Below are 26278 nucleotides of genomic sequence, written 5' to 3' on the forward strand. Positions count from 1 at the left end.
GTCACAAGCGCGTCACACGTCAGATGAATGCTGACTCCGCCCTGTTCCCTCCTTCCGCATGCCGAGCACGCACAGACATATGGGGTCTGCGCACGCCCGCGCACGCGCAGTGTCTCCTTCGGGAGAAGGGGGCGGGGCTCAAGCGCAGCGGCCTGAGGAGCGCAAGCGGCCGGGAGCCCTGTCTGTCCGCCCGGACTCCGGACACCGGACACCGCCGTTATGGAGGCCGGCGCCGCGCTCATCGCCTGCATACTCTGCGCAACGTTGCTCAGGTGGAGCGGAGCCACGCTAGAGGAGGCGGCCGTGGCAGGTGAGGGCCCGGCGGGGGAGGGAGTGCGGCCCGTGGCACGGTACCGAATGCAGTCGGAGAGAGCGGCGCCCGGTGGCAGTGCGGAGGGTAATTACCAGTGTACTGCTGCATCCTTGGTTAGAGCGGATACAGTACCTGGGGTCAGAGTAGATATCTGTCTGGCTCAGGACAATGCCTGTAGGCAGGGTGGGTACCCACCTGGATCAGGACATTGCCTGTAGGCAGGGTGGGTTCCCACCTGGATCAGGACATTGCCTGTAGTCAGGGTGGGTACCCACCTGGATCAGGACATTGCCTGTAGGCAGGGTGGGTACCCACCTGGATCAGGACATTGCCTGTAGTCAGGGTGTGTACCCGCCTGGATCAGGACAATGCCTGTAGTCAGGGTGGGTACCCACCTGGATCAGGACATTGCCTGTAGTCAGGGTGGGTACCCACCTGGATCAGGACAATGCCTGTAGTCAGGGTGGGTACCCACCTGGATCAGGACATTGCCTGTAGTCAGGGTGGGTATCACCTGGATCAGGACAATGCCTGTAGTCAGGGTGGGTACCCACCTGGATCAGGACAATGCCTGTAGTCAGGGTGGGTACCCACCTGGATCAGGACAATGCCTGTAGTCAGGGTGGGTACCCACCTGGATCAGGACAATGCCTGTAGTCAGGGTGGGTACCCACCTGGATCAGGACAATGCCTGTAGTCAGGGTGTGTACCCGCCTGGATCAGGACAATGCCTGTAGTCAGGGTGGGTTCCCGCCTGTATCAGGACAATGCCTGTAGTCAGGGTGGGTACCCACCTGGATCAGGACATTGCCTGTAGGCAGGGTGGGTACCCACCTGGATCAGGACATTGCCTGTAGTCAGGGTGGGTACCCACCTGGATCAGGACAATGCCTGTAGTCAGGGTGTGTACCCGCCTGTATCAGGACATTGCCTGTAGTCAGGGTGGGTACCCACCTGGATCAGGACAATGCCTGTAGTCAGGGTGTGTACCCGCCTGGATCAGGACAATGCCTGTAGTCAGGGTGGGTACCCACCTGGATCAGGACATTGCCTGTAGGCAGGGTGGTACCCACCTGGATCAGGACATTGCCTGTAGTCAGGGTGGGTACCCACCTGGATCAGGACAATGCCTGTAGTCAGGGTGGGTACCCACCTGGATCAGGACATTGCCTGTAGTCAGGGTGGGTACCCACCTGGATCAGGACATTGCCTGTAGTCAGGGTGGGTACCCACCTGGATCAGGACATTGCCTGTAGTCAGGGTGGGTACCCACCTGGATCAGGACATTGCCTGTAGTCAGGGTGGGTACCCACCTGGATCAGGACATTGCCTGTAGTCAGGGTGGGTACCCACCTGGATCACGACATTGCCTGTAGTCAGGGTGGGTACCCACCTGGATCAGGACATTGCCTGTAGTCAGGGTGGGTACCCACCTGGATCAGGACATTGCCTGTAGTCAGGGTGGGTACCCACCTGGATCAGGACATTGCCTGTAGGCAGGGTGTGTACCCGCCTGGATCAGGACAATGCCTGTAGTCAGGGTGTGTACCCGCCTGGATCAGGACAATGCCTGTAGTCAGGGTGTGTACCCGCCTGGATCAGGACAATGCCTGTAGTCAGGGTGTGTACCCACCTGGATCAGGACAATGCCTGTAGTCAGGGTGTGTACCCGCCTGGATCAGGACAATGCCTGTAGTCAGGGTGGGTACCCACCTGGATCAGGACATTGCCTGTAGTCAGGGTGGGTACCCACCTGGATCAGGACATTGCCTGTAGTCAGGGTGGGTACCCACCTGGATCAGGACATTGCCTGTAGGCAGGGTGGGTACCCACCTGGATCAGGACATTGCCTGTAGTCAGGGTGGGTACCCACCTGGATCAGGACATTGCCTGTAGTCAGGGTGGGTACCCGCCTGGATCAGGACATTGCCTGTAGTCAGGGTGGGTACCCGCCTGGATCAGGACATTGCCTGTAGGCAGGGTGTGTACCCGCCTGGATCAGGACAATGCCTGTAGTCAGGGTGTGTACCCGCCTGGATCAGGACAATGCCTGTAGTCAGGGTGGGTACCCACCTGGATCAGGACATTGCCTGTAGTCAGGGTGTGTACCCGCCTGGATCAGGACAATGCCTGTAGTCAGGGTGGGTACCCACCTGGATCAGGACATTGCCTGTAGTCAGGGTGTGTACCCGCCTGGATCAGGACATTGCCTGTAGGCAGGGTGTGTACCCGCCTGGATCAGGACATTGCCTGTAGTCAGGGTGGGTACCCGCCTGGATCAGAACAATGCCTGTAGTCAGGGTGTGTACCCGCCTGGATCAGGACATTGCCTGTAGTCAGGGTGGGTACCCACCTGGATCAGGACAATGCCTGTAGTCAGGGTGTGTACCCGCCTGGATCAGGACAATGCCTGTAGTCAGGGTGGGTACCCGCCTGGATCAGGACAATGCCTGTAGTCAGGGTGTGTACCCGCCTGGATCAGGACAATGCCTGTAGTCAGGGTGGGTACCCGCCTGGATCAGGACAATGCCTGTAGGCAGGGTGGGTACCCACCTGGAACAGGACAATGCCTGTAGTCAGGGTGGGTACCCACCTGGATCAGGACAATGCCTGTAGGCAGGGTGGTACCCACCTGGATCAGGACAATGCCTGTAGTCAGGGTGGGTAGCCACCTGGATCAGGACAATGCCTGTAGTCAGGGTGGGTACCCGCCTGGATCAGGACAATGCCTGTAGTCAGGGTGGGTAGCCACCTGGATCAGGACAATGCCTGTAGTCAGGGAGGGTACCCGCCTGTATCAGGACATTGCCTGTAGTCAGGGTGGGTACCCACCTGGATCAGGACAATGCCTGTAGGCAGGGTGGGTACCTGCCTGGATCAGGACAATGCCTGTAGTCAGGGTGGGTACCCGCCTGTATCAGGACAATGCCTGTAGTCAGGGTGGGTACCCGCCTGTATCAGGACAATGCCTGTAGTCAGGGTGGGTAGCCGCCTGGATCAGGACAATGCCTGTAGTCAGGGTGGGTAGCCGCCTGGATCAGGACAATGCCTGTAGTCAGGGTGGGTAGCCACCTGGATCAGGACAATGCCTGTAGTCAGGGTGGGTATCACCTGGATCAGGACATTGCCTGTAGTCAGGGTGGGTACCCACCTGTATCAGGACATTGCCTGTAGTCAGGGTGGGTACCCACCTGGATCAGGACAATGCCTGTAGTCAGGGTGGGTACCCACCTGGATCAGGACATTGCCTGTAGTCAGGGTGGGTACCCACCTGTATCAGGACATTGCCTGTAGTCAGGGTGGGTACCCACCTGTATCAGGACATTGCCTGTAGTCAGGGTGGGTACCCACCTGTATCAGGACATTGCCTGTAGTCAGGGTGGGTACCCACCTGGATCAGGACATTGCCTGTAGTCAGGGTGGGTACCCACCTGGATCAGGACAATGCCTTGCCTGTAGTCAGGGTGGGTACCCACCTGTATCAGGACATTGCCTGTAGTCAGGGTGGGTACCCACCTGTATCAGGACATTGCCTGTAGTCAGGGTGGGTACCCACCTGGATCAGGACATTGCCTGTAGTCAGGGTGGGTACCCACCTGGATCAGGACAATGCCTTGCCTGTAGTCAGGGTGGGTATCACCTGTATCAGGACATTGCCTGTAGTCAGGGTGGGTACCCACCTGGATCAGGACATTGCCTGTAGTCAGGGTGGGTATCACCTGGATCAGGACATTGCCTGTAGTCAGGGTGGGTACCCGCCTGTATTAGGACAATGCCTGTAGTCAGGGTGGGTACCCACCTGTATCAGGACAGTACCTGTAGTCAGGGTGGGTACTTGCCTGGAGTAAAGCTGTACCTGAGGTATTTTTCTGTGGTAATGCAATTCTGAGCCTCCAGTGCTTTGAGTGGTAGTGTACTCAGGACAGGACTGTGTGCAGAGTAGGAGTTGTATAAGCCTGGAATTAGGTTGTACTCAGGATTTAAGTGGGAGGACACACAGGGTAGGGAATGCCTGGTGTCAGAATGGGAATGCAGCTGAGCTAGAGCAATGTCGAGAGTTACAGTCAGTATATCAGAGGTGTATATACTGGATATATGTTGTGTCTCGGGAGGGGTAACACCTCTGGTGAAAAGGTTTGTAATGTCCATTCTGCAGCAGCTCACTTTGCTTTGGGACCCACTGGATACTCAGCTCTCACCTGTATCTCAAGCTGTTTGCATGCCCCAGTACACTGCTTTGACAAGCAGGCAAAACCAGGTGAGGGTAGCTGGTTATCTTCATGTCCTGTTGAGATAGGGACATGCCTGTCCTGGCATGTGAAGCCAGCTCCAGCGGACTGGGGAGATGAGATTAGCAGTGAGGTTTCATCACTAGGAAGGTGGTACTGTAACGCTTCATGCACAAGGCACAGGAGACGTCATCATCATCCACTGCAGCCGAGGAAGACCCCAGTTTGAGACTACTGATTGTACAAATGGATGTGACCTTCTGGGGTGGAGAGAGTGGAACTGCCCCAGTGCAATGGCTTTTTCTCTTTAAAAACACTTCTGCACAGTTTTCTGGTCATCACTGGATATGGCAGGCAAAGCACACACCTGAGATACGACAGGACTTGGAGTGAAGGTGGGGGAAGCACACAATACCATTGTTGCTATTTAAAATATATAACATATAACAGTTACAGCACAAAAACAGACCATCTCGGCCCTTCTAGTCTGTGCTGAATGCTTACTCTCACCTAGTCCCACTAGCCCGCACTCAGCCCATAACTCTCCATTCCTTTCCTGTCCATATACCTATCCAATTTTTTTAAAGTGACAAAATCGAACCTGCCTCTACCACTTCTACTGGAAACTCATTCCACACAGCTACCACTCTCTGAGTAAAGAAATTGCCCCTCGTGTTACCCCTAAACTTTTGCCCCTTAACTCTCAACTCATGTCCTCTTGTTTGAATCTCCCCTACTCTCAATGGAAAAAGCCTATCCATGTCAACTCTATCTATCTCCCTCATAATTTTAAATACCTCTATCAAGTCCCCCCTCAACCTTCTACGCTCCAATGAATAGAGACCTAACTTGTTCAACCTTTCTCTGTAACTTTCAGGTTTCCCTGAAACCCAGGTAACATTCTAGTAAATCTATCTGTGGAATAAGGCAATATCCTACATGGGGGGGGGGGGGAGGCGGGGAGTGGTGGGGTATAGATGAGGCATGCAGTGTGCATGGACAAAATGGGTATATTACCAGAATAAATCAATGCCTCATGAATGGTCCAGGTAATTATCCACACTGACCAGAGACACTGCCCTGTGCACTGTCAACTGCCTGCTGACACCCGACACAGAAAAATACCCAAATAACTCAGGTAACTGTCTTACTCTGGGCATATGCCCATCTGGACCATAGATACAACGCTGTCCTGGGTAACTTTGCCCCCAGGTAGATACCTACTGACACGGGTAACGTGCCTCACTATACGTATCCAAGAAGAAGAATGTTCGCAGGATAGGGTAGTACTGATGACAGGATAAGAGAGTGAGAGAAAAATACGGAGGGTTAGGGTGCAGTACATACCCAGGATCAGATCAGATCACTGCAGTCTCTTGTGATATTTGTTCAGTGGCAGTAGGATATTGAATTTAAGTTAAATTTCCATAAGAACAGTCTATAGTCAGGGGGAGTATCAGCGTGTACCTGGGGTAAACAGTCTGTAGTCAGGAAGTGTATCGATGTGTACCTGGGGTAAACAGTTCTGGGTCGGGAGGTGTATCACTGGGTTGATGTACCTGTGGGAAGATGTATTGGAATTACATGATTTTGGTCAACCTGTTGCATTTGAGTGCTGGCATGCAGTGATCAGGTCGCATGAGCAGTGTTTTGTTGTGTTTCTCTGGAATGAGTTACCAGAGGAGGTAGCAAAAAGCATTTCAAGGCATCTGGGGATGTGAATGTGTCAGGCAGGGAGGGATTGGAAGTGGGATTGCCACAGTTAGAGAGGATGGACAATTTGCTGTACAGCTCCATGATTGTACTCGCAGAGAGGGGCGTCAGGTCGGGTGTTTGTTGCTTAATGTTGTACATAATTGAGTACTATTTGTATTTTTATGTTCGTTTATTGGTATTCAACCAATTACATATATGACACCTAACCAAACAACATTCCACCAGTCCAAGGTGCTCAACGCAGTATATGTAGCTCACGCTCAGAAATCAAAGTAATTAACCACAAATAATAAAATATATTCCAGATGTTTTACATTTAGCTAAAGGTGCAGTTATGATAAAAGTTAAAAAGTAAACAGTATAATGCTACTAACTCCAAACAGCTTTTGTAGAAAGAGGTTCACATATATTTCTTAATCTAGACTGTGATTGTTTAAATGGTTAACTCAGTATTAACAACATGTACAATTGTTTGTGTCTTATTAATTTAGGCAGATTGTGTTTGTCTATTATTGTGATTTAGATGAAGATCAGACCACTTTTTGTTAGAAGTTCAGGGTTCAAATTTAGGTTCGGATCAGACACATGACCCCCTCCAACTCACTGTTTCCACACTAAAAATCGAACCGAACAAAACAGAACTGGCACATCAACTTGTCAAATCCCTCTTACTGCACAAAAAATCCCAAGAAGATTGGGCGAAAAAACAGAATATAAAAACCATAAGACTATAAAAGAGTCTATAGTCCAAAGTCCACATCCAAAACACAGAGAGCCCGGGGAACATTCTCCGGGCCCAGCAGCAGACCTTTAACTCTCCACTACAGAGAGATCATAAGTAAAGCAGCCGGCACTCTCCCCTCTGCACTTGCCTCGATGTTTTAATCTCTCTTGTTGCTTTAATTGGAGAAATAGAGCCAAACATTGGTTTGCGCCTGCTCGCTAAGGGGTTCCTGCATCGGCTCTGTCTCCTGGAACTCCTTTGGAAACTGCCGAGCACTGGAGCACCCAAACAATCTCCAAGCATCCAAACTCACCCTGATGCTTCAGTTGCCCTTGTTGCTTTAATCGGCAAACAATGGAAACTATGATCAGCAAAATGGGGTCAAGTATCTTGGCTCACCATCCTGCAGCCTTCTTGCCACAAAGTTTGCTGACACTGCCTCTGCCTTCCAGAATACTCTCGAATACTGCACCCAAACAATCTCCAAACTGGCGCCAGCAGTTCCAGAATCACATGCAGACAAAAAACAAATGTAAAAGACACATAATAAACCTATCAGTAGTCAATGCAGAAAACCGGATAATTGCAAAGTGTTCACAAACCTTTTCTTGCAACTGTGTGTATATATGAGAGAGAGTATGAGCTGCCAGCAAAAGAAGTGAGTGAGACAGGTACATTACCAACATCTAAAAGACTCTTGGACAGGAAGTGCATTGGAAAGGTTTCAAAAGATATGGCAAATGTGGACAAGTGAGACCGCCTTAGAGCAAAGGAATATGGAGACAGACAAAATCTGTTAGTAAAATCAGCCTTGCTCTTTCCCGTAATTATCTTAAACCTAACTCGTTCTTTATTTTGGTTTTTTTAATTATTCTTGTCACATGTACAGTGAAGAACTTGTCTTTCCAACTGTTAAAATACAAATCTAGAGTCCATGGACCACAGGTTGGGAACCCCTATCTTAATGTAATTGCGTGGGGATGTCATAAGTAGGTCATTTTACACAAGCGTTGTGGGCACGTGGAATATGTTACTAGGGTGGTGGTAGATGCATTAGGGACATTTAAGAGACTCTTAGATAACATGGATGATAGAAAAATAGGGGGTTACATAGGAGGGAAGGGTTAGATTGATCTTGGAGTAGGTAAAAAGTTTGGCACAACGTGGATCGAAGGATCTGCACTTTTATGTTCTAATAGAAATTTGTTGTTGGAATGTAATTCATAATTAGCACCTATATCATTAAACATTATTGCCACATGACAAAATGAAATAGAAGCTCCTGAAGAAGTTGAGCAACTGAAGACTTCGCCAATGTTAACATTTAATTCAATGGTGCAGCAACTTTGGATGCTTAGAGACCTGAGTTTTGTAAGGCTATTTCAAGATAAGAAAAGCAGTGCAATGGAAAGGTTTGAAAGGATAAGAAGATTAAAAAAGTTTTGTTGCATAGAGTCAGCAAAGGTCATCACAAGACTTGGCGTGAAAGAGATTAGAGCAGTGACTTCAAGTTTATGGAGAGCAGTTCTGAGGGAACCAGGCCAGTAATGTGATGGAACAACTGTCTGTAAATAACAGAAGCGACAATGGGAGTTGAGCAATTGAGTTTGTGGAAAACCTTTTTGAACTTCAGTATAACTATTGCTCATGGCCTAAAACTGTGTCAGAAAGGTATAGGAATAGAATTTGGCCATTTGGCCCATCAAGTCTGTTCCACCATTTCATCATGGATGATTTATTATCCCTCTCAACCCCATTCTTCTGCCCTCCCCCCCCCTTAAGCTTTGACACCCCGACTAATCAAGAACATATCCCCCTCCACTTTAAATATACCCAATGACTTAACACCTACAGCCATCTGTGGCAATGAATTCCACAGGTTCACTGCTCTCTGGCTAAATAAATTCCTCCTCATCTCTGATAGAGTTTCTGATACACAGTGAATCCAGGACTAACTAAAATATTATGCAGCTTCTCTAGCTTCAGTTAGTACCCCTCTAACCTCATGTAATTTTAAGTACAAATGAATATAAGCACTTTACTAAGTAATACAAGTGCTAGTTTAAGTACTTATAGTCACATACAGTAATTATTTATTGTAAGTACATAAATGGGGTGATACGACAGCATAGCGGTGAGTGGGGAGGAGGATGAAATAAGCTGGGTGGCGATAGGTAGAAGTAAAGGGCAGAAGAGAATCTAATAGGAGAGGACAGTGGACAAGGAAGCGGGAAGGAGGAGGGGCACAAGAAGCAGGTAATGGGTAGATGAGGATAAGGGTGAGAGAGGAACCAGATGGGGAATGAAGAAAAGAGGTTCGGATACTCAGACTCAAAAATAGTTACTTTCACCAATCAGTAAGCTGGAGCAACACCTCCACCACTGCTTTATTATTTGCTGTCAGTCACCTTATGTACAGCCTAGCATCAGTTTATGGATACACAATCAATCTACATATATAAGCTATCTTGTCTATTTATAGAAGCATAGAAATCTATAGCATACTAAAGGCCTTTTGGCCTACAATATTAGGCTGACCATGTAACCCACCCTAAAAACTGCCTAGAATTTCTCTACTGCATAGCCCTCTTTTTCTAAGCTCCATGTACCTATCCAAGAGTCTCTTAAAAGACCCTATCGTATCCACCTCCGTCACCATTACTGACAGCCCATTCCACGCACTCACCACTCTCTGTGTGAAAAACTTAACCATGACATCCCCTCTGTACCTACTTCCAAGCACCTTAAAACTATGTCCTCTCATGTTAGCCATTTCAGCCCTGGAAAAAGCCTCTGGCTATCCACATGATCAATGCCTCTCATCATCTTATACACCTCTATCAGGTCACCTCTCATCCTCTGTCTCTCCAAGGAGAAAAGGCCGAGTTCACTCAACCTATTTTCATTAGGCATGCTCCCCAATCCAGGCAACACCCTTGTAAAACTCCTCTGCATTCTTTCTGTAGTATCCACATCCTTCCTGTAGTGAGATGATCAGAACTGAACACAGTACTCCAACTGGGGTCTAACTAAGGTTTTGTATAGCTGTAATATTGCCTCACGGCTCTTGAGCTCAATCCTATGGTTGATGAAGGCCAATACACCATACACATTCTTAACAACACTCAACCTGTGCAGCCTCTTCGACCCCAAGATCTCGCTGATTCTCCTCCACACTGCCAAGAATTTTACCATTAATATCATATTCTGTCTTCAAATTTGACCTGCTGAAATGAACCACTTCACACATTTCTGAGTTCAATTCTATCTGCCACTTCTCAGCCCAGTTCTGCATCCAGTTGATGTCACACCCTCCAGACTATTCACCACATCCCAACCTTTGTGTCATCAGCAAACCTACTAACCCTGTCTCCTACTTCCTCATCCTGGTCATTTATAAAAATCACTAAAAGGAGGGGTCCCAGAATAAATCCCTGCGGAACACCACTGGTCACCGTCCTCCATGCAGAATACAAACCATCCACAACTACCCTTTGCTTTCTGTGGGCAAGCCGGTTCTGGATCCACAAAGCAAGGTCTCTTTGGATCCCATGCCTCATTACTTTCTGAATGAGCCTTGCATGGGGAACCTTATCAAATGTCTTACTGAAATCGATATGCACTACATCCACTGCTCTACCTTCATCAATGTATTTTGTTACATCCTCAAAGAATTCAATCAGGTTTGTAAGGTATGACCTGCCCTTGACAAAGCCATGCTGACTGTCCGTAATCAGATTAAGTACCGGGGTACATAATTCTCTAACTGTGGTCTTACCAACATCTCATACACATGCAATATAATGCTCCAATTCCTATACTCAGTACCCTGAGGGATGAAGGCCAGCGTACCAAAGCCGTCTTTGTCACTCTGTCTACCTGTGCTGTCACTTTTCGGGAACCATGTATCTGAACTCTTTTCAACAATTTTTTATTTTATTTATTTACGGGATGTGGGTGTCACCAGCTAAGCCAGCATTTGTTGCCCTTGGAAAGGTAGTGATGAGCTGTCTTCTTGAACCGCTCTAGTCCCTGAAGGAATGTACTGTACACCCACGGTGCTGTTAGGGAGGGAATTCCATGATTTTGACCCAGCAACAATGAAGGAACGGCGATAAGTTTCCAAGTCAGGATGATGAGTCAGGAGGGAGATTTACACCACAGCAACAACATCTCCTATGGCTCCATGCATACAAAAGAGAGCCACACCCTTCTTTAAGATGAATTATCATCCCTGTAGAATATTTTGGGACTTGCCTGCTAGATGTATCCAATGCCCTCTTGATTTCACTTGTGTTTTCCCACTCAGTAAAGGTTTTTTTTATGTACAGTTCCATCCCACTGGTTTGTAAGGCAATCGGATATTCTTCCTCATAACTGCATGGGTTTCTTCTGGCTTTCTGGTTTCCAAAGATGTGCGGGTTGCTCAGTTAATTGGTCACATGGGTGGAACAAGATAGCTTGGGCTCATTGGGTTGTATCTCTAAGTAAATACATTAATGACGAGAGCCTCAATGTCTCTCATCAACCAAGGTTCCCCAAAATTGCCAGCTTTGCCTTTCACCCTAACATTTTTAAAACATCCCACTTGCCAGGGATCCCTTTACCTCTCACCCAACCAACCTCTGCAAGTTCCTTTCTCATGTCTCGTATCTCCAGAAATGGTCCTACCTCAATCTAACTTGCGGACCATTGCTATCTTTCTCCATTATTATGGTGACAGGCCCCAAGTGCTCCCCACTGACACTTCAGTCACTTCCCTTACGCTGTTCCCTTGGAGGAGCTCCAGTGTGGCACCCTCTCTAGTTGAGTCCACTGTTAGGTAAGCTTTCTTGGGCACATTTAACCAATGCCACCCCATCCCAACCCTTTACACTATGGGCAGCCCAGTCATTATTATGCAAGTTACAATGTCCAACTAATACCGCACTATTATTCTTACATCTAGCTACTCCTGACTACTGAGGGAGGGGATGGGGGTTTTGAGAAGAGCAGAATGTGTGTCTGGAGTGGGTACACTTTTTGACAACAGAATATCTGCACCATGTTGTTGGAACCTACAGGAAAGATAATGAGCTGATGGGAAGTAGTGTGCACAGTTTCGGGAGTACAACATGGTCACTGCCAGTTACTACTCATTACAAAGAGAGACTCAGTGGCAGCAATGGAGTCTTCAGAAACAGTACAATTGTGGTGAGGTTACACTCAGGTTGGAGGAACAATGCCTTGTATTCTGTCTGGGTAGCCTCCAACCTGATGGCATGACCATCGATAGATATCTTGAACTTCCAACAATGTCGCCCCACCCCCCCTTCACCATTCCCTTTTTGCTGTCTCACCTTAGCTCCTTCTCACCTTTCCCTGCTGCTCCTCCCCCTTTTCTTTCTCCGATGGCCTTCTGTCCTCTTCTATCAAACTTTCCCTTCTCTAGTCCTATACCTCTTTCATCAACCAACTTCCCAGCTCTTTACTTCACCCTCCCCCTTCAGGTTTCACCTATCACCTTGTGTTCCTCTCCCCCTCCTCCCACCTCATACTTACTCCAGTCCTGCCGAAGGTTCTTGGCCCAAAAGGTCAATTGTACTCTTTTCCATAGATGCTGCCTGGCCTGCTGAGACTCTCCAGCATTTTGCTTGTATTTGTTCTGCTTTGTGCTCATCCTATTATAATAAGCATGGGCATCTTGGTCAGCACAGGCCAGTTGGGCCAAAGCGCCTGCTTCTATGCTATGTAATTTTATCACTACAAATAGAATTAAAAGGTGGTGTCTCTTCTCACTGCTGCCATCAGGAAGAAGGCACAGGAGCCTCAGTACTCACACCACCAGGTTTAGGAAAAGTTATTACCGCTCAACGATCAGGCTCTTGAACCAGAGGGGGTAACCACTCACTTTACTCACTCCAAAATGGAACTTCTCTTACAACCTGTGGATTCACTTTCAAGGACTCCTCATTGCATCTTCTTGATATTTGTTGCTTATTTATTCATATATTATTTATTTCTTTTTGTATTTGTACCATTTGTCTTTTATACCCTAATTGAATACCTAAGTTGGTGCAGTCTTTCATTGATTCTATTATGGCTATTATTTTTGAATTCATTGAGTATGCCTACAAGAAAGGGGATCTCAGAGTTGTGTTTGATAGCATATTCTGTATGTAGTTTAAAAATTTACTTTGAAATTTGAACTTTATCAGGGCATAGGATATGCCCTCCATGACCAGGTCTCTCAAGCAGCAGTCCCTAAAGTCAGATATGGTTCCGGTCCTCATCAGAAAGATTTATTTTTCTCTGACCCCACCCTCTGCACTGTTCTCCATCTCATTTTTAATTTTTGCTTGTGAACCAGTAACTTACCTGTCCTTGCACCAGAGAAGCCAGAAGCCAGGACTCGTGACCTCAGATATGTAGAACAGAGAACACTACAGGCTCTTCAGTCTACGATGTGGTGCCACCCCGTTAATCTACGTCAAGATCAATCTAACCCTTTCCTCCCACATAGCTCACCATGCGCTATTTTATTGGCCAGTTTTTGCTGGTCCAGGATTTTATTAAAGATGCAGCACAGTACCGAGCCCTTCCAGCCACACTGTCCAATGAGCCTACAGATCTGTATGTCCTTGTAATGTGGGATAAATCAGGAGCACCTGGAGGAAACCCACATAGTCACAGTGAGAATGTACAAACTCAGGTTGCTGGCACTGTAAATAGCGTTACACTAACCACTTTGTTACTATGCCTCCGAGTTCCTCTTTGCTGGGATGCCCTTAACTGTTTGTCCCCATGATTCCTAACGATCTGCAACCAAGGTGCTGTATGCTCGTAGTGATGCCTGTACAACTGTGGCAGAAGCTGAGGCTCACAGACTCCAACCTGATGGCATGAACATTGACTTCTCTAACTTCCGTTAATGCCCCTCTCCCCTTACCCCATCCCTGATATATTTAGTTTTTTTCCCCCTCTCTCCCCATCACAGCCTGTTCTCCATCTCCCTCTGGTGCTCCCCCTCCCCCTTTCTTTCTCCCTTGGCCTCCCGTCCCATGATCCTTTCCCTTCTCCAGCTCTGTATCACTTTTGCCAATCACCTGTCTGGCTCTCAGCTTCATCCCACCCCCTCCGGTCTTCTCCTATCATTTCACATTTTCCCCTCCCCCTCCTACTTTCAAATCTCTTGCTATCTTTCCTTTCAGTTAGTCCTGACGAAGGGTCTCGGCCCGAAACATTGACAGCGCTTCTCCCTATAGATGCTGCCTGGCCTGCTGTGTTCCACCGGCATTTTGTGTGTGTTGTTGTTTGAATTTCCAGCATCTGCAGATTCCCTCGTGTTTGCTCACAGACTCCCATTAATTTTTTAGTAGCTGCTGATGTTTAAGCCTTTCAATCCCTTCTCACTGCCTCTGAACAGCTATGGATAAAAGGATAAAAGGTAATTAAATAATTACAAAAGAGTGGAAAGATGCAGTTGAAACCAGATTTGACTTCATAAAAGTTTGGACTTTCTCCCCATGACCCTGTGGGTTTCCTCCAGGTTCTCCAGTTAATTGATCGCAGCGATGCAATTGGGTGGCTCAGTCATGAAGAGCCTGTACCCTGTTGTATCTCTAAATAAAAATGCAAGTTCGGGACCCGCATAAACTGCAATAAAATTGCACATGAATGAAAGAAAAATGGAGGGATAATATATTAAAAGGCATATGGCATGCTTGCCTGTGTTAGTCGAGGCATTGAGTTCAAACCTCAGGAAGTTGTGTTGCAGTTTTATGAAACTCGAGTTAGGCTGCATCCTTCATATGCACAGTTCTGCTCATCCATGAAAGGAAGGATGTTGAAGCTTTGGAGAGGGTGCAGAAGAGGTTTACCTGGATGCTGCCTGGTTTAGAGCGCTTGTGTTTTCTCTGGAGCAGCAGGCGATAAGGGGAGATCTGTAAGATTATCAGAGGCATAAATGGAGTATACAGACAATACATTTTTTCCGAGTGTTGAAATATCTAATACCAGAAGGCGAGAGGAAGTATTTTCAAAGGAGATGTGCGAGTTTGTTTACACAGAGGGTGGTGGGTGTCCAGAATGTGCAGCTGGGGAGAGGCAGAGGCAGAAATACTTCAGACTTTCAAGATAGGCACATGAATGTGAGGATACTAGAAGGATATGGACTTTGTGTAGATGGAAAAGATTAGTTAACCATTTACAAGGTTTAATTGGTTCATCACAACAATGCGGGCTGAATGGCCTAATCGGGTTTGGGGCTGCACTGGGTTCTGCAGGTGCAGGAGGCGCAAACTAAGTCCATGACAAGTTCAGTTTCAAGTACATTTATTACCAAAGTACAAATATGTCACCAGAAACAACCCTGAAATTCATTTTCCTGTGACTGTTCACAGAACATACAGAGGAACTCAGTACAGTCAATGAAAAACTGCATGCTAACAAGTCAGACAAATAACCAATGTGTAAATACAAACAGAGAAAAAAAACTAAATAATAATAAAATAATCAATATCAAAAATGTGAGTTGCAAAGTCCTTCAATGTGAGTTCATAGTTGGTAGAATCCGTTCATTGTTGAGCTAAGTGAAATTATCCCCTCTGGTTTGGGAGTTTGATGGTGGAAGCGTAATGACTATTCCTGAACCTGTTGGAGTGGGACCTGCGGCTCCTGTACTTCCTTCCTGATGAGGGCAGCAAGAAGAGAGCATGTCCTGGATGCTGGGGATCCCTAATAATGGATGCTGCTTTCCTGAAACAGCTCTACGTGTAGACGTGCTCAGTGGTGGGGAGGGCTTTAGCTATGATGAACTGGGCTGTATCCGCTAATTTTTGTAGGAATTGCAAGTTTAGGTAAATTATTATCAAAGTATGTATCTGTCAATACATAGTATAAGATAAGACCAGAAGATATACGCTACCTTTAGGCCATTTGGCCCATTGGATGTGCTCTGCCATTTCAGCATGTGCGTTTCCGCACTGCAGCACACTGTTGCGGAAGTATGAAGGATGTGGCCAGCTGGCACTTGAATACAAAACTGCAGATTGGCCTCTTTCCAGCAGGTTCTCAGCTTGCAGAGTCGTCGATTGGCCTGGCAGCCACTTCCCTGCATTTGAATTGCTGATACCTTCAAAAAGAGTTGAGCACACCAACATGGCAAAGTAGTTGTCAGGACAGGCACAGATAGTGCGGCATTGCAGTTGTAAAGAGAGACCCAGATGGTGTGACCTGCAGATTTCGGATCTGACCCAGTCAGTGTGGCACTGCGTTTGTAGAGAGACTGACCCAGTCAGGGTGGCACTGTGGTTGTAGAGAGACTGACCCAGTCAGTGTGGCACTGCGTTTGTAGAGAGACTGACCCAGTCAGGGTGGCACTGTGGTTGCAGAGAGACTGACCCAGTCAGGGTGGCACTGTGGTTGTAGAGAGACTGACCCAGTCAGGGTGGCACTGCGTTTGTAGAGAGACTGACCCAGTCAGGGTGGCGCTGTGGTTGTAGAGAGACTGACCCAGTCAGGGTGGCACTGCGTTTGTAGAGAGACTGACCCAGTCAGGGTGGCACTGCGTTTGTAGAGAGACTGACCCAGTCAGGGTGGCACTGCGTTTGTAGAGAGACTGACCCAGTCAGGGTGGCACTGCGTTTGTAGAGAGACTGACCCAGTCAGGGAGGCACTGTGGTTGTAGAGAGACTGACCCAGTCAGGGTGGCACTGCGTTTGTAGAGAGACTGACCCAGTCAGGGTGGCACTGCGTTTGTAGAGAGACTGACCCAGTCAGGGTGGCACTGCGGTTGTGGAGAGACTGACCCAGTCAGGGTGGCACTGCGTTTGTAGAGAGACTGACCCAGTCAGGGGGACACTGTGGTTGTAGAGAGACTGACCCAGTCAGGGTGGCACTGTGGTTGTAGAGAGACTGACCCAGTCTGGGTGGCACTGTGGTTGTAGAGAGACTGACCCAGTCTGGGTGGCACTGTGGTTGTAGAGAGACTGACCCAGTCAGGGTGGCACTGTGGTTGTAGAGAGACTGGCCCAGTCAGGGTGGCACTGTGGTTGTAGAGAGACTGACCCAGTCAGGGTGGCAATGCGGTTGTGGGGAGACTGACCCAGTCAGGGTGGCACTGTGGTTGTAGAGAGACTGACCCAGTCAGGGGGACACTGTGGTTTGTAGAGAGACTGACCCAGTCAGGGTGGCACTGCGGTTGTAGAGAGACTGACCCAGTCAGGAGGACACTGTGGTTGTAGAGAGACTGACCCAGTCAGGGGGACACTGTGGTTGTAGAGAGACTGACCCAGTCAGGGGGACACTGTGGTTGTAGAGAGACTGACCCAGTCAGGGGGACACTGTGGTTTGTAGAGAGACTGACCCAGTCAGGGTGGCACTGCGGTTGTAGAGAGACTGACCCAGTCTGGGGGGCACTGTGTTTGTGGAGAGACTGACCCAGTCAGGGGGACACTGTGGTTGTAGAGAGACTGACCCAGTCAGGGGGACACTGTGGTTGTAGAGAGACTGACCCAGTCTGGGTGGCACTGTGGTTGTAGAGAGACTGACGCAGTCAGGGGGGGCACTGTGGTTGTAGAGAGACTGACCCAGTCAGGGGGGGCACTGTGGTTGTAGAGAGACTGACCCAGTCAGGAGGGCACTGCAGTTTGTAGAGAGACTGACCCAGTCAGGGTGGCACTGTGGTTGTGGAGAGACTGACGCAGTCAGGGTGGCACTGTGGTTGTGGAGAGACTGACGCAGTCAGGGTGGCACTGTGGTTGTAGAGAGACTGACCCAGGCAGGGTGGGAAGCTGCCTTCGGTAACCGACAGATGACCGGTAAGTAAACAATCTTTTTTTTCGTGTCATTCTTTGATTGTCAAGATGTCAATGTTCAGTAATGTGTGCCGGCATAAACATTTCAAGTACATTTTATGGAATATATGCAATCCAGTATTTGACAACTGAGTGAAGCTTTTTTTGAGTTTCTTTGTCTGTCAGATGCTTGTCAGTGCTTGTCATAGCTGGCATCCCAGCAATGAATTTGATTTCATTGAATGTGTGTGTAATACTTATGGGTATTTGAGGGGGAGCTTCTTCGCTCAGGGGGGTTACCAGTGTGGAACAAGTTGCTGGCAGAAGGGGTGGGTGCTTGTTTGATTTCTGCATTTAACAGAGATGTGGATAGTTGTATGAATGGGAGAGGTATGGAGATCTATGGTCCCATACAGAGTGAGGGACTAAGCAGAATGTCTTGTTCAACATGACTGCATGTGCTGAAGGAACTGTTGTGTTGTGGTGTCTGATGACTGTGACTGGTGTCAGGTGATCTCAGCAAGTGCTTTTTTGTTTCTGGAGGATGTATTTAAAGGGTTCCAAGGAATGTGTTAATATTTAAAAGATGTGTCCATTTATGAGTAAGTTCATAGATGACTGTATATTTCTGGGAATATTGGTATTTTTGGGAATGGAGTTTGTTGCTGGGTGTTCTGCAGCCGAAGGAGAGTATCAGCCAACTGTTGTCGGCAACATACCTCTGAAGCCTGGTTCCACAATTCAGTAAGATTTCAGGCAGCACCCTCACTATTCCAGTGTCACTGACCGGGGTTCCATTCCACTGTGTCTCAAAGGAGTTTGTACATTCTCATGACTACATGAGGTTTCCTCCCAGTTTCTACCTGGTTAGTAGGTTAGTTGGTCACATAGGTGTAATTGGGAGGTGCGGGCACGCTGGGCCTGAAGGAACTGTTATTGTGCTTTATCTCTAAGTCGGTCAAATAAAAGATCACAGTTGATCTGGTCTTTGGCTCAACACCACTCTCATGCTCCTTGACACCTTTGGTGTTTAAATGTAAATCTTTCCTTTAAATACATTCAAATGCCCAAGAAACTGGTAAGATATAATATTGGACTGGTAAGAGTGGATCTGTCACTTTGAAGAGGATTTGTAATAGGGAATTGAGGAAATAGCAGTGGAATTAACTAAATATTTTGTTGCCTTCATGGAAGAAGAGTCACGGATCCTGTGTGAATGAAGAACTGAAATAATATTAGCTTGGTGAACTCAAAGGCTGATAATTACACTGGAGTTTTGAAATCAGTTGTTTTAGAGATAGTGCATTGGTATTACTCTGCATCTGCTGGCTTCTCTTTAACCATCCTCTTTGTTAGATCTTCAGAATTTTAGCAGGTTTGTCAAGTATCATTTCCTTCTGTAGAATTATAAAATGGTTACACCCCTTGACCTAAGTTTGAGTTAATTATTCAAAGTTAAAAGTAAATCTATTATTAAAGTATATATAAAGTTGCAAGAAAAAGTTTATGAACCCTTTGCAATTACCTGGTTTTTTGTATTAATGAGTAATAAAGTGAGTAATGATCTTCATTTTTCGGATCATTGTCTTGTTGCATCATCCAACTTCTATTAAGCTTCAGGTGATGAACTGCTATCCTGACATTCTCCTGTAAAATGCTTGATGCAATTTTGAATTCATTGTTCCCGCAAGAATTGCAAGCTGTCCAGCTCTGAGGTAGCAAAGTAGCCCCAAACCATGATGTCTCTTCCACCATGCTTCACAGTTAGGATTGGGTTTTGGTGTTGCTCTGCAGTTAGTTACCTTTACCCTCCAAACAAAGCAGTCTGCATTTCTGCCAAACATATTAATTTTTGTTTCATCTGTCTGTAGAGCAATGTCTCAGAAGCATTGTGGAACATCCATAAGATATTGGAACAGAAGTAGGCCTTTCGGCCCGTCGAGTCTGCTCCACCATTCCGTAATTTCTCCGCATCCCTGTTCTAAATGGACATCCTTCAATCCTAAAGTCGTGCCCTCTTGTCCTGGACTCCCATACCATAGGAAGTAACTTTGCCATATCTGATCTGTTCAGGCTTTTTAACATTTGGAATGTTTCTATGAGATCCCCCCTTCATTCTTCTGAACGCCAAGGAATACAGCCCAAGAGCTGCCAGACGTTCCTCATATGGTAACCCTCTCATTGCTGGAATCATTCTCGTGAATCTTCTCTGAACTCTCTCCAATGTCAATATTTCCTTTCTAAAATAAGGAGCCCAAAATTGCACACAATACTTGGTGTGGTCTCACGAGTGCCTTATAGAGCCTCAAAGTCACATCCCTGCTCTTATATTCTATACCTCTAGAAATGAATGCCAACATTGCATTCGCCTTCTTCACCACCGACTCAACCTGGAGATTAACCTTTAGGGTATCGTGCGCAAGGACTCCCAAGTCCCTTTGCATCTCTGCATTTTGAATTCTCTCCTCATCTAAATCATCATCTGCCCATTTATTTCTTCCACTAAAGTACATGACCATACACTTTTCAACATTGTATTTCATTTGCCACTTCTTTGCCTATTCTCCTAAACTATCTAAGTCTCTCTGCAGGCTCTCTGTTTCCTCAACACTACCTGCTCCTCCACCTATCTTTGTATCATTGGCAAATTTAGCCACAAATCCATTAATCCCGTAGTCCCAGTCATTGATATACATCGTAAAAAGCAGTGGTCCCAACACCAACCCCTGTGGAACTCCACTGGTAACCAGCAACCAGCCAGAATAGGATCTCTTTATTCCCACTCCCTGTTTTCTGCCGACCAGCCAATGCTCCGCCCATGCTAGTAACTTCCCTGTAATTCCATGGGCTCTTTTCTTGCTAAGCAGCCTCATGTGCAGCACCTTGTCAAAGGCCTTCTGAAAATCCAAGTACACCACATCTACTTCATCTCCTTTGTCTACCCTGCTTGTAATTTCCTCAAAGAATTGCGGTAGGTTTGTCAGGCAGGATTTTCCTTTCAGCAAACCATGCTGGCTTTGGCCTATCTTGTCATGTGCCTCCAGGTACTCCATAATCTCATCCCTTACAATCGATTCCAACAACTTCCCAACCACTGACGTCAGGCTATAGTTTCCTTTCTGCTGCCTCTACCCTTCTTAAATAGCAGAGTAAAATTTGCAATTTTCCAGTCATCCAGTACAATGCCAGAATCTTATCGATTCTTGAAAGATCATTTGTAATGCCGCCACAATCTCTCCAGCTACTTCCATCAGGTCCAGGAGATTTATCCACCCTCAGACCATTAAGCTTCCTGAGCACCTTCTGAGTCGTAATTCTCACTGCACATACTTCACTTCCCTGACGCTCTTGAATGTCCGGTATACTGCAGATGTCTTCCACTGTGAAATCTGATGCAAAATACGCATTCAGTTCCTCTGCCATCTCATTGTAATATCTCCAGCATCATTTTCTATTGATCCTACATCTACCCTCAGCTCTCTTTTACCCTTTATATACTTAAAAAAAGCTTATAGCATCTTCTCTGATATTAGTTGCCAGTTTATCTTTTCCTTCCAAATGACTTTCTTAGTTTCTTCTGCAAGTTTTTAAAAGCTCCCCAATCCTCTACCTTCCCACTAGCTCTGGCTTCCGTGTACACCCTCTCTTTTGCTTTTGCTTTGGCTCTGACTTCACCGTCAGCCATGGTAGTGTCCTTCTTCCATTTGACATCCAGGTAGTCTTTTTCAAACTTGAGATGTGTAGCAATGTTTCTTTTGGAGAATAGTGAACACCATTCATGTTTAGTGTTTTTCTTATAGTGGACACATGGGTAGAGATTTCTGCAGGCTTTTTGCTGTTGCTGTACTATATAGTTAATGTATAATATCAGACCACTTTATGTTGTAGGGACATATCGTTACATGCATTATTAGGCACATATTGAACATGCGCTATTAGGTGTGTATTGATCTGTACGTGTGTCCGGTTTGGTTTCTGCCAGTAAAGAACCTTGCTAACTTAGTTCCCATCTCCAGCATTTTTATCAATAACATTGTTGTGCAGCCAGGCCACGTACACAACAAATTGATGACAAGGTTAATGAACCTACATCGTATTGGAAGGCCGTGTTTTAATTGCTAACGACACTTGGAGGAAGAACGCAAGGAACGAGAGAAGGAGGCAGAGCGAGGCCGCGAGTCTGAAAGGAAGCGGGAGCACAGCCGGGGGTCAGGAACGTCGGGAGACCAAGAGACACATCCAGCCGAGACCACAGCCAGCGCTGGCCCCCAGAGGCTGACGGTCTGACTGCTCCAGAAGGGAGATAAAAAGGAGCGACATGCATCTAAACAGAGTGCGCTCGTGGCGCTAGCAAACAGGTCACGTGAGTTAATCAGAACGTGCAGTAACTGCCAGGAGCTAGCTAAAATGAAAACAAGAGAATGGGACTAAATTCACACAACAAGGATGGTGATGATTGGAACCATTACAGCATTTGATAGTGGCATTGAAGACCGGGCAACTTACATTGAAAGAGTGGAGTTATATTGTGATGCTAGCGGTGTTAATGATGAAAAGAAAGCCAGCGTCTTAGTGTTATGGGTGTGAAAACATACAGTCTGCTGCAGAGCTTGTTAACCCCTGAAAAGCCTGCTGACAAAACATTTAAACAAATAGCAGACACTCTCCAACAGCATTTAAACACAAATCACTGGTCATTGCTGAAAGATTTAAATTTCACAAACGGAATCAGAGCAAAATTGAAAGCATTTCTGAATATTGTGCTGAATTGTGGAAGTTATCAGAACATTGTCAAATTGGAGCTGGTCTATCGGACACATTGAGGGGCAGGTTAGTGTGTGATTAACACTGTGAAACCACACAGAAGAAGCTCCTGTGTGAAAAAGACCCTACATTAGAGGCGCTGAATATTGCAATATTAACGGAAGAGCAGCATGTGTTGCTTCAGAGATGCAACAAAAATCTCTGGAATATGCTACAAATAAAATGTCACTGAACAGAAATGAAGGAAAGAGATGTTACTGTTGTGGGAACATGTCGTATGACCCTGTTGACTGTTGGTTTAAAGACATAGAATGCAGAAACTGTGGCAAATGGGGCCACATTGGCAGAGTATGCAAAGCTAGTAAACAGAAGAAAAGGGACAAACTACAAACAAGAAACCCTAGAAAGGAAAATACAATAATGTACATAAAGTGAAAGAAAGCAGTTCTGATGAAAACAACTAAGACAAAAGTGAATTGTCTTGTCTGCAGCTTCACAGCATGAAAGAGACAGATGATCAAAGAGTAATATGGATCTCTCCACAAGTGACAGGCATGAGACTGAAAATGGAGTTGGGCACAGGCTCAGCTTGAACAGTGATCTCTGTACACGACTACAAATGACTGTTTTCTCACATACCTCTGAAATGAACTAAGCTACTGTGCAAGACTTGCACAGGACAGAAAGTATGTCCCAAAGGTAAAATTAAAGTGACAGTGACCTACGGAGACAACACACAGCGGATGAACCTCTAAGTACTGAAAAATGGAGGACCACCGTTGCTGGGACGTGAATGGCTCAGGAAAATCCAGTTGGATTGGCACACCATCGAGGCACTAGATGTGTCAACAAAGGAGGGCAGCTTGGCGGGGAAGATGTCCGCAGCTCTCCTCACCCATTGTCGACTATTACAACGCTGAGGAGGAGCTGGACAGCGTCGACGTTGAGGATGAACGCAGTATCCGTGGCCGTGACTCAGATGAAGATACAGAGGATGCAAGGGAGACAGATATGGCCTGTAGGCAGGACGATGAAGACTACCTGGAAGTAAAGGAGCAGGTGTACCAAGAAAAATTGACATCTCTCAAAAGAGCTACAGCAGTTACAGGAAGGCACTTTGCAGGAGTTTCAGAAAAGGATGAATCAACAATACAAGGAAAGAATACAAAATGCAGAGCTTTTTCTGCAACTGGAGACAGAACAAGTGGAAAGGAATTATATTAAAGAGAAGAAAGCAGCAGTGAAGGAATTTGAAGATAAAAAGATTGTTAGAAAAAAAGAAAAAGGTGATTGAGAATGAGAGGCTAACAATGGAACTCACAGGAGATTCTATGGAGGTAAAGCCAATAATCACTAGGAAACTAAGTAGACCTGTTCCAATTACCGACAAAAGACAAAATCCTGCACCTGCGCAGTTAAATTACTTGTTAACAGATGAACAGATAATGGAAGATCTGCGAACTCTCAATAAACTTAAATCTCCGAAAAGACCAGCATCTCCGTCTGCTCCTGAACAATTTCCTTGGGAAAGATCCATGAAAATTGGTCATTCCTTAAGCTTCTGGACAAAATGAATTCCATTCAAACAGAACAGCTTTCGCACAAGGTAAATCTTGAACCAATCATTTCTTCCATTGAGAATCATACACTTAATCCTTTGCAGGGAAGTTTCTTGCGTGCATACGTACATATTTTGAATCCTCAGCCAATGTGTCTTGTTTTTCACAAAGAAGTTGGGAAACAACATCAGAACAGAAATGAATTCTGGCAATAAACTGTAAGGTTTCTATTGTTGTGTTTTCACACTTGTGCTGAATGTGCATCTGAAGGAATTCTCCCTCTTGAGCCAGACAGATAGCACTGCAGGTAATCCTTAATATCAGCAAAAATGTACTTTAACAGCAGTTTAAAAACAATGGAACGAACAAAAGGATTTCGATCAACTGCTTCATCGAACGGTGAAAGATTACTGGTAAAGTACAGACATGTAAGGAGTCTGTGTGTTAGACAATAGACAATAGGTGCAGAAGTAGACCGTTCGGCCCCTCGAGTCTGCACCGCCATTCTGAGATCATGGCTGATCATTCACTATCAATACCCAGTCCCTGCCTTGTCCCCATATCCCTTGATTCCCCTATCCATCAGATATCTATCTCGCTCCTTCTTGAAAGCATCCAGAGAATTGGCCTCCACCGTCTTCCGAGGCAGTGCATTCCACACCTCCACAACTCTCTGGGAGAAGAAGTTTTTCCTCAACTCTGTTTTAAATAACTGACCTCTTATTCTCAATCCATTCCCTCTGGTACTGGACTCTCCCAACATCTGGAACATATTTCCTGCCTCATTCCTATCAAATCCTTTAATTATCTTAAATGTTTCAATCAGATCCCCTCTCAATCTCCTCAATTCTAGTGTGTACAAGCCCAATCTCTCCAATCTCTCTGCGTAAGACAACCCTGCCATCCCAGGAATCAACCTAGTGAATCTCCGCTGCACTTCCTCAATTGCCAGAATGTCCTTCCTCAAACCTGGAGACCAAAACTGTACACAATATTCCAGGTGTGGTCTCACCAGGGCCCTGTACAAATGCAAAAGAACATCCTTGCTCTTGTACTCAATTCCCCTTGTAACAAAGGCCAACATTCCATTTGCCCTCTTCACTGCCTGTTGCACTTGCTCATTCACCTTCATTGACTGGTGAACTAGGACTCCTAGGTCTCTTTGCATTTCTCCCTTACCTAACTCTACACCGTTCAGACAATACTCTGCCCTCTTGTTCCTGCTTCCAAAGTGGATAACTTCACATTTATTCACATTGAATGACATCTGCCAAGTATCTGCCCACTCACTCAGCCTATCCAAGTCTCCCTGTATTCTCCTAATGTCCTCTTCGCATGTCACACTGCCACCCAGTTTAGTATCGTCAGCAAACTTGCTGATATAGTTTTCAATGCCCTCATCTAAATCGTTGACATAAATCGTATGTTCTGCCTGTGATTGGGTAGTCCTGTTTCGTAGTGGTCAGCATAACACTTTACAATGACAGCAACCGGAGTTTAATTCCCAACATTGTCTGCAAGGGGTTTGTATGTTCTCCCTGTGACTGGGTAGTGACATTCCAAAGCTGTACAGGTTAGGGTTGGGAAGCTGTGGGCATGCTATGTTGGTTAAGCAAGACTCGTGTACATCCTTGGACTCTGCTGGTCATTGATGCAAATGACACATTTCATTGTATGTTTTGATGTTTCGATGTGCTCAATACCTTTGTAGAAAATCTGCAAATGAACAAGAGAACATAATTGTTTTTTGTTGGTAACTTACTGAAAAGCATTCTGTGGTGGTCAATAAGAGAATGCGTTGCTGTCAAAGGAAGTGTGTAGAGAATGGCGGGAGGGCAAAGGACTGCACTAGTCAGATGTAGCTCTTGGAGACAGTGCTCTGTGAAGTACTTCTTGTTGATGTTCAGTTGTGTACTGCAGTATCACCTCTGCCTGAGTAGTCCTGCACCAGAGACTGAGTGGAACATTCTGGACGTGCATCACGTAATGTGGCAGCTCTATTTCCCAACCTTTTTTATGCCATGAACCAATACCATTAAGCAGAGGGTCGGTGGACCCCAGGTTGGGAATCTTTGGGTTAGACCACACTTGGAGTATTTTGTTCAGTTCTGGTTATATTGAAGCTTTTGAGGGGGTGCAGAGGAGATTTATTAAGATGCTGCTTGGATGAAAGAGCATCTCTTATGAGGAAAGGTTTG

General features: G+C 46.4%; 1 protein-coding gene across 2 annotated transcripts in view; it reads left to right on the forward strand.

The window, feature by feature from the left end:
* Window positions 1–117: 117 nt before the first annotated feature.
* Window positions 118–26278, forward strand: part of stim1b (stromal interaction molecule 1b) — a 198077-nt gene continuing 171916 nt past the window's right edge. For both annotated transcript variants that reach the window (XM_059963541.1, XM_059963542.1), the window contains exon 1: window positions 118–310. In XM_059963541.1, the coding sequence (XP_059819524.1) occupies window positions 220–310 (91 nt within the window). In that variant the 5' untranslated portion in view covers window positions 118–219. The remainder of the gene's footprint in view (window positions 311–26278) is intronic.

Source organism: Hypanus sabinus, chromosome 3 (genome assembly GCF_030144855.1).
Source record: "Hypanus sabinus isolate sHypSab1 chromosome 3, sHypSab1.hap1, whole genome shotgun sequence".
Classification (NCBI taxonomy): Eukaryota; Metazoa; Chordata; class Chondrichthyes; order Myliobatiformes; family Dasyatidae; genus Hypanus; species Hypanus sabinus.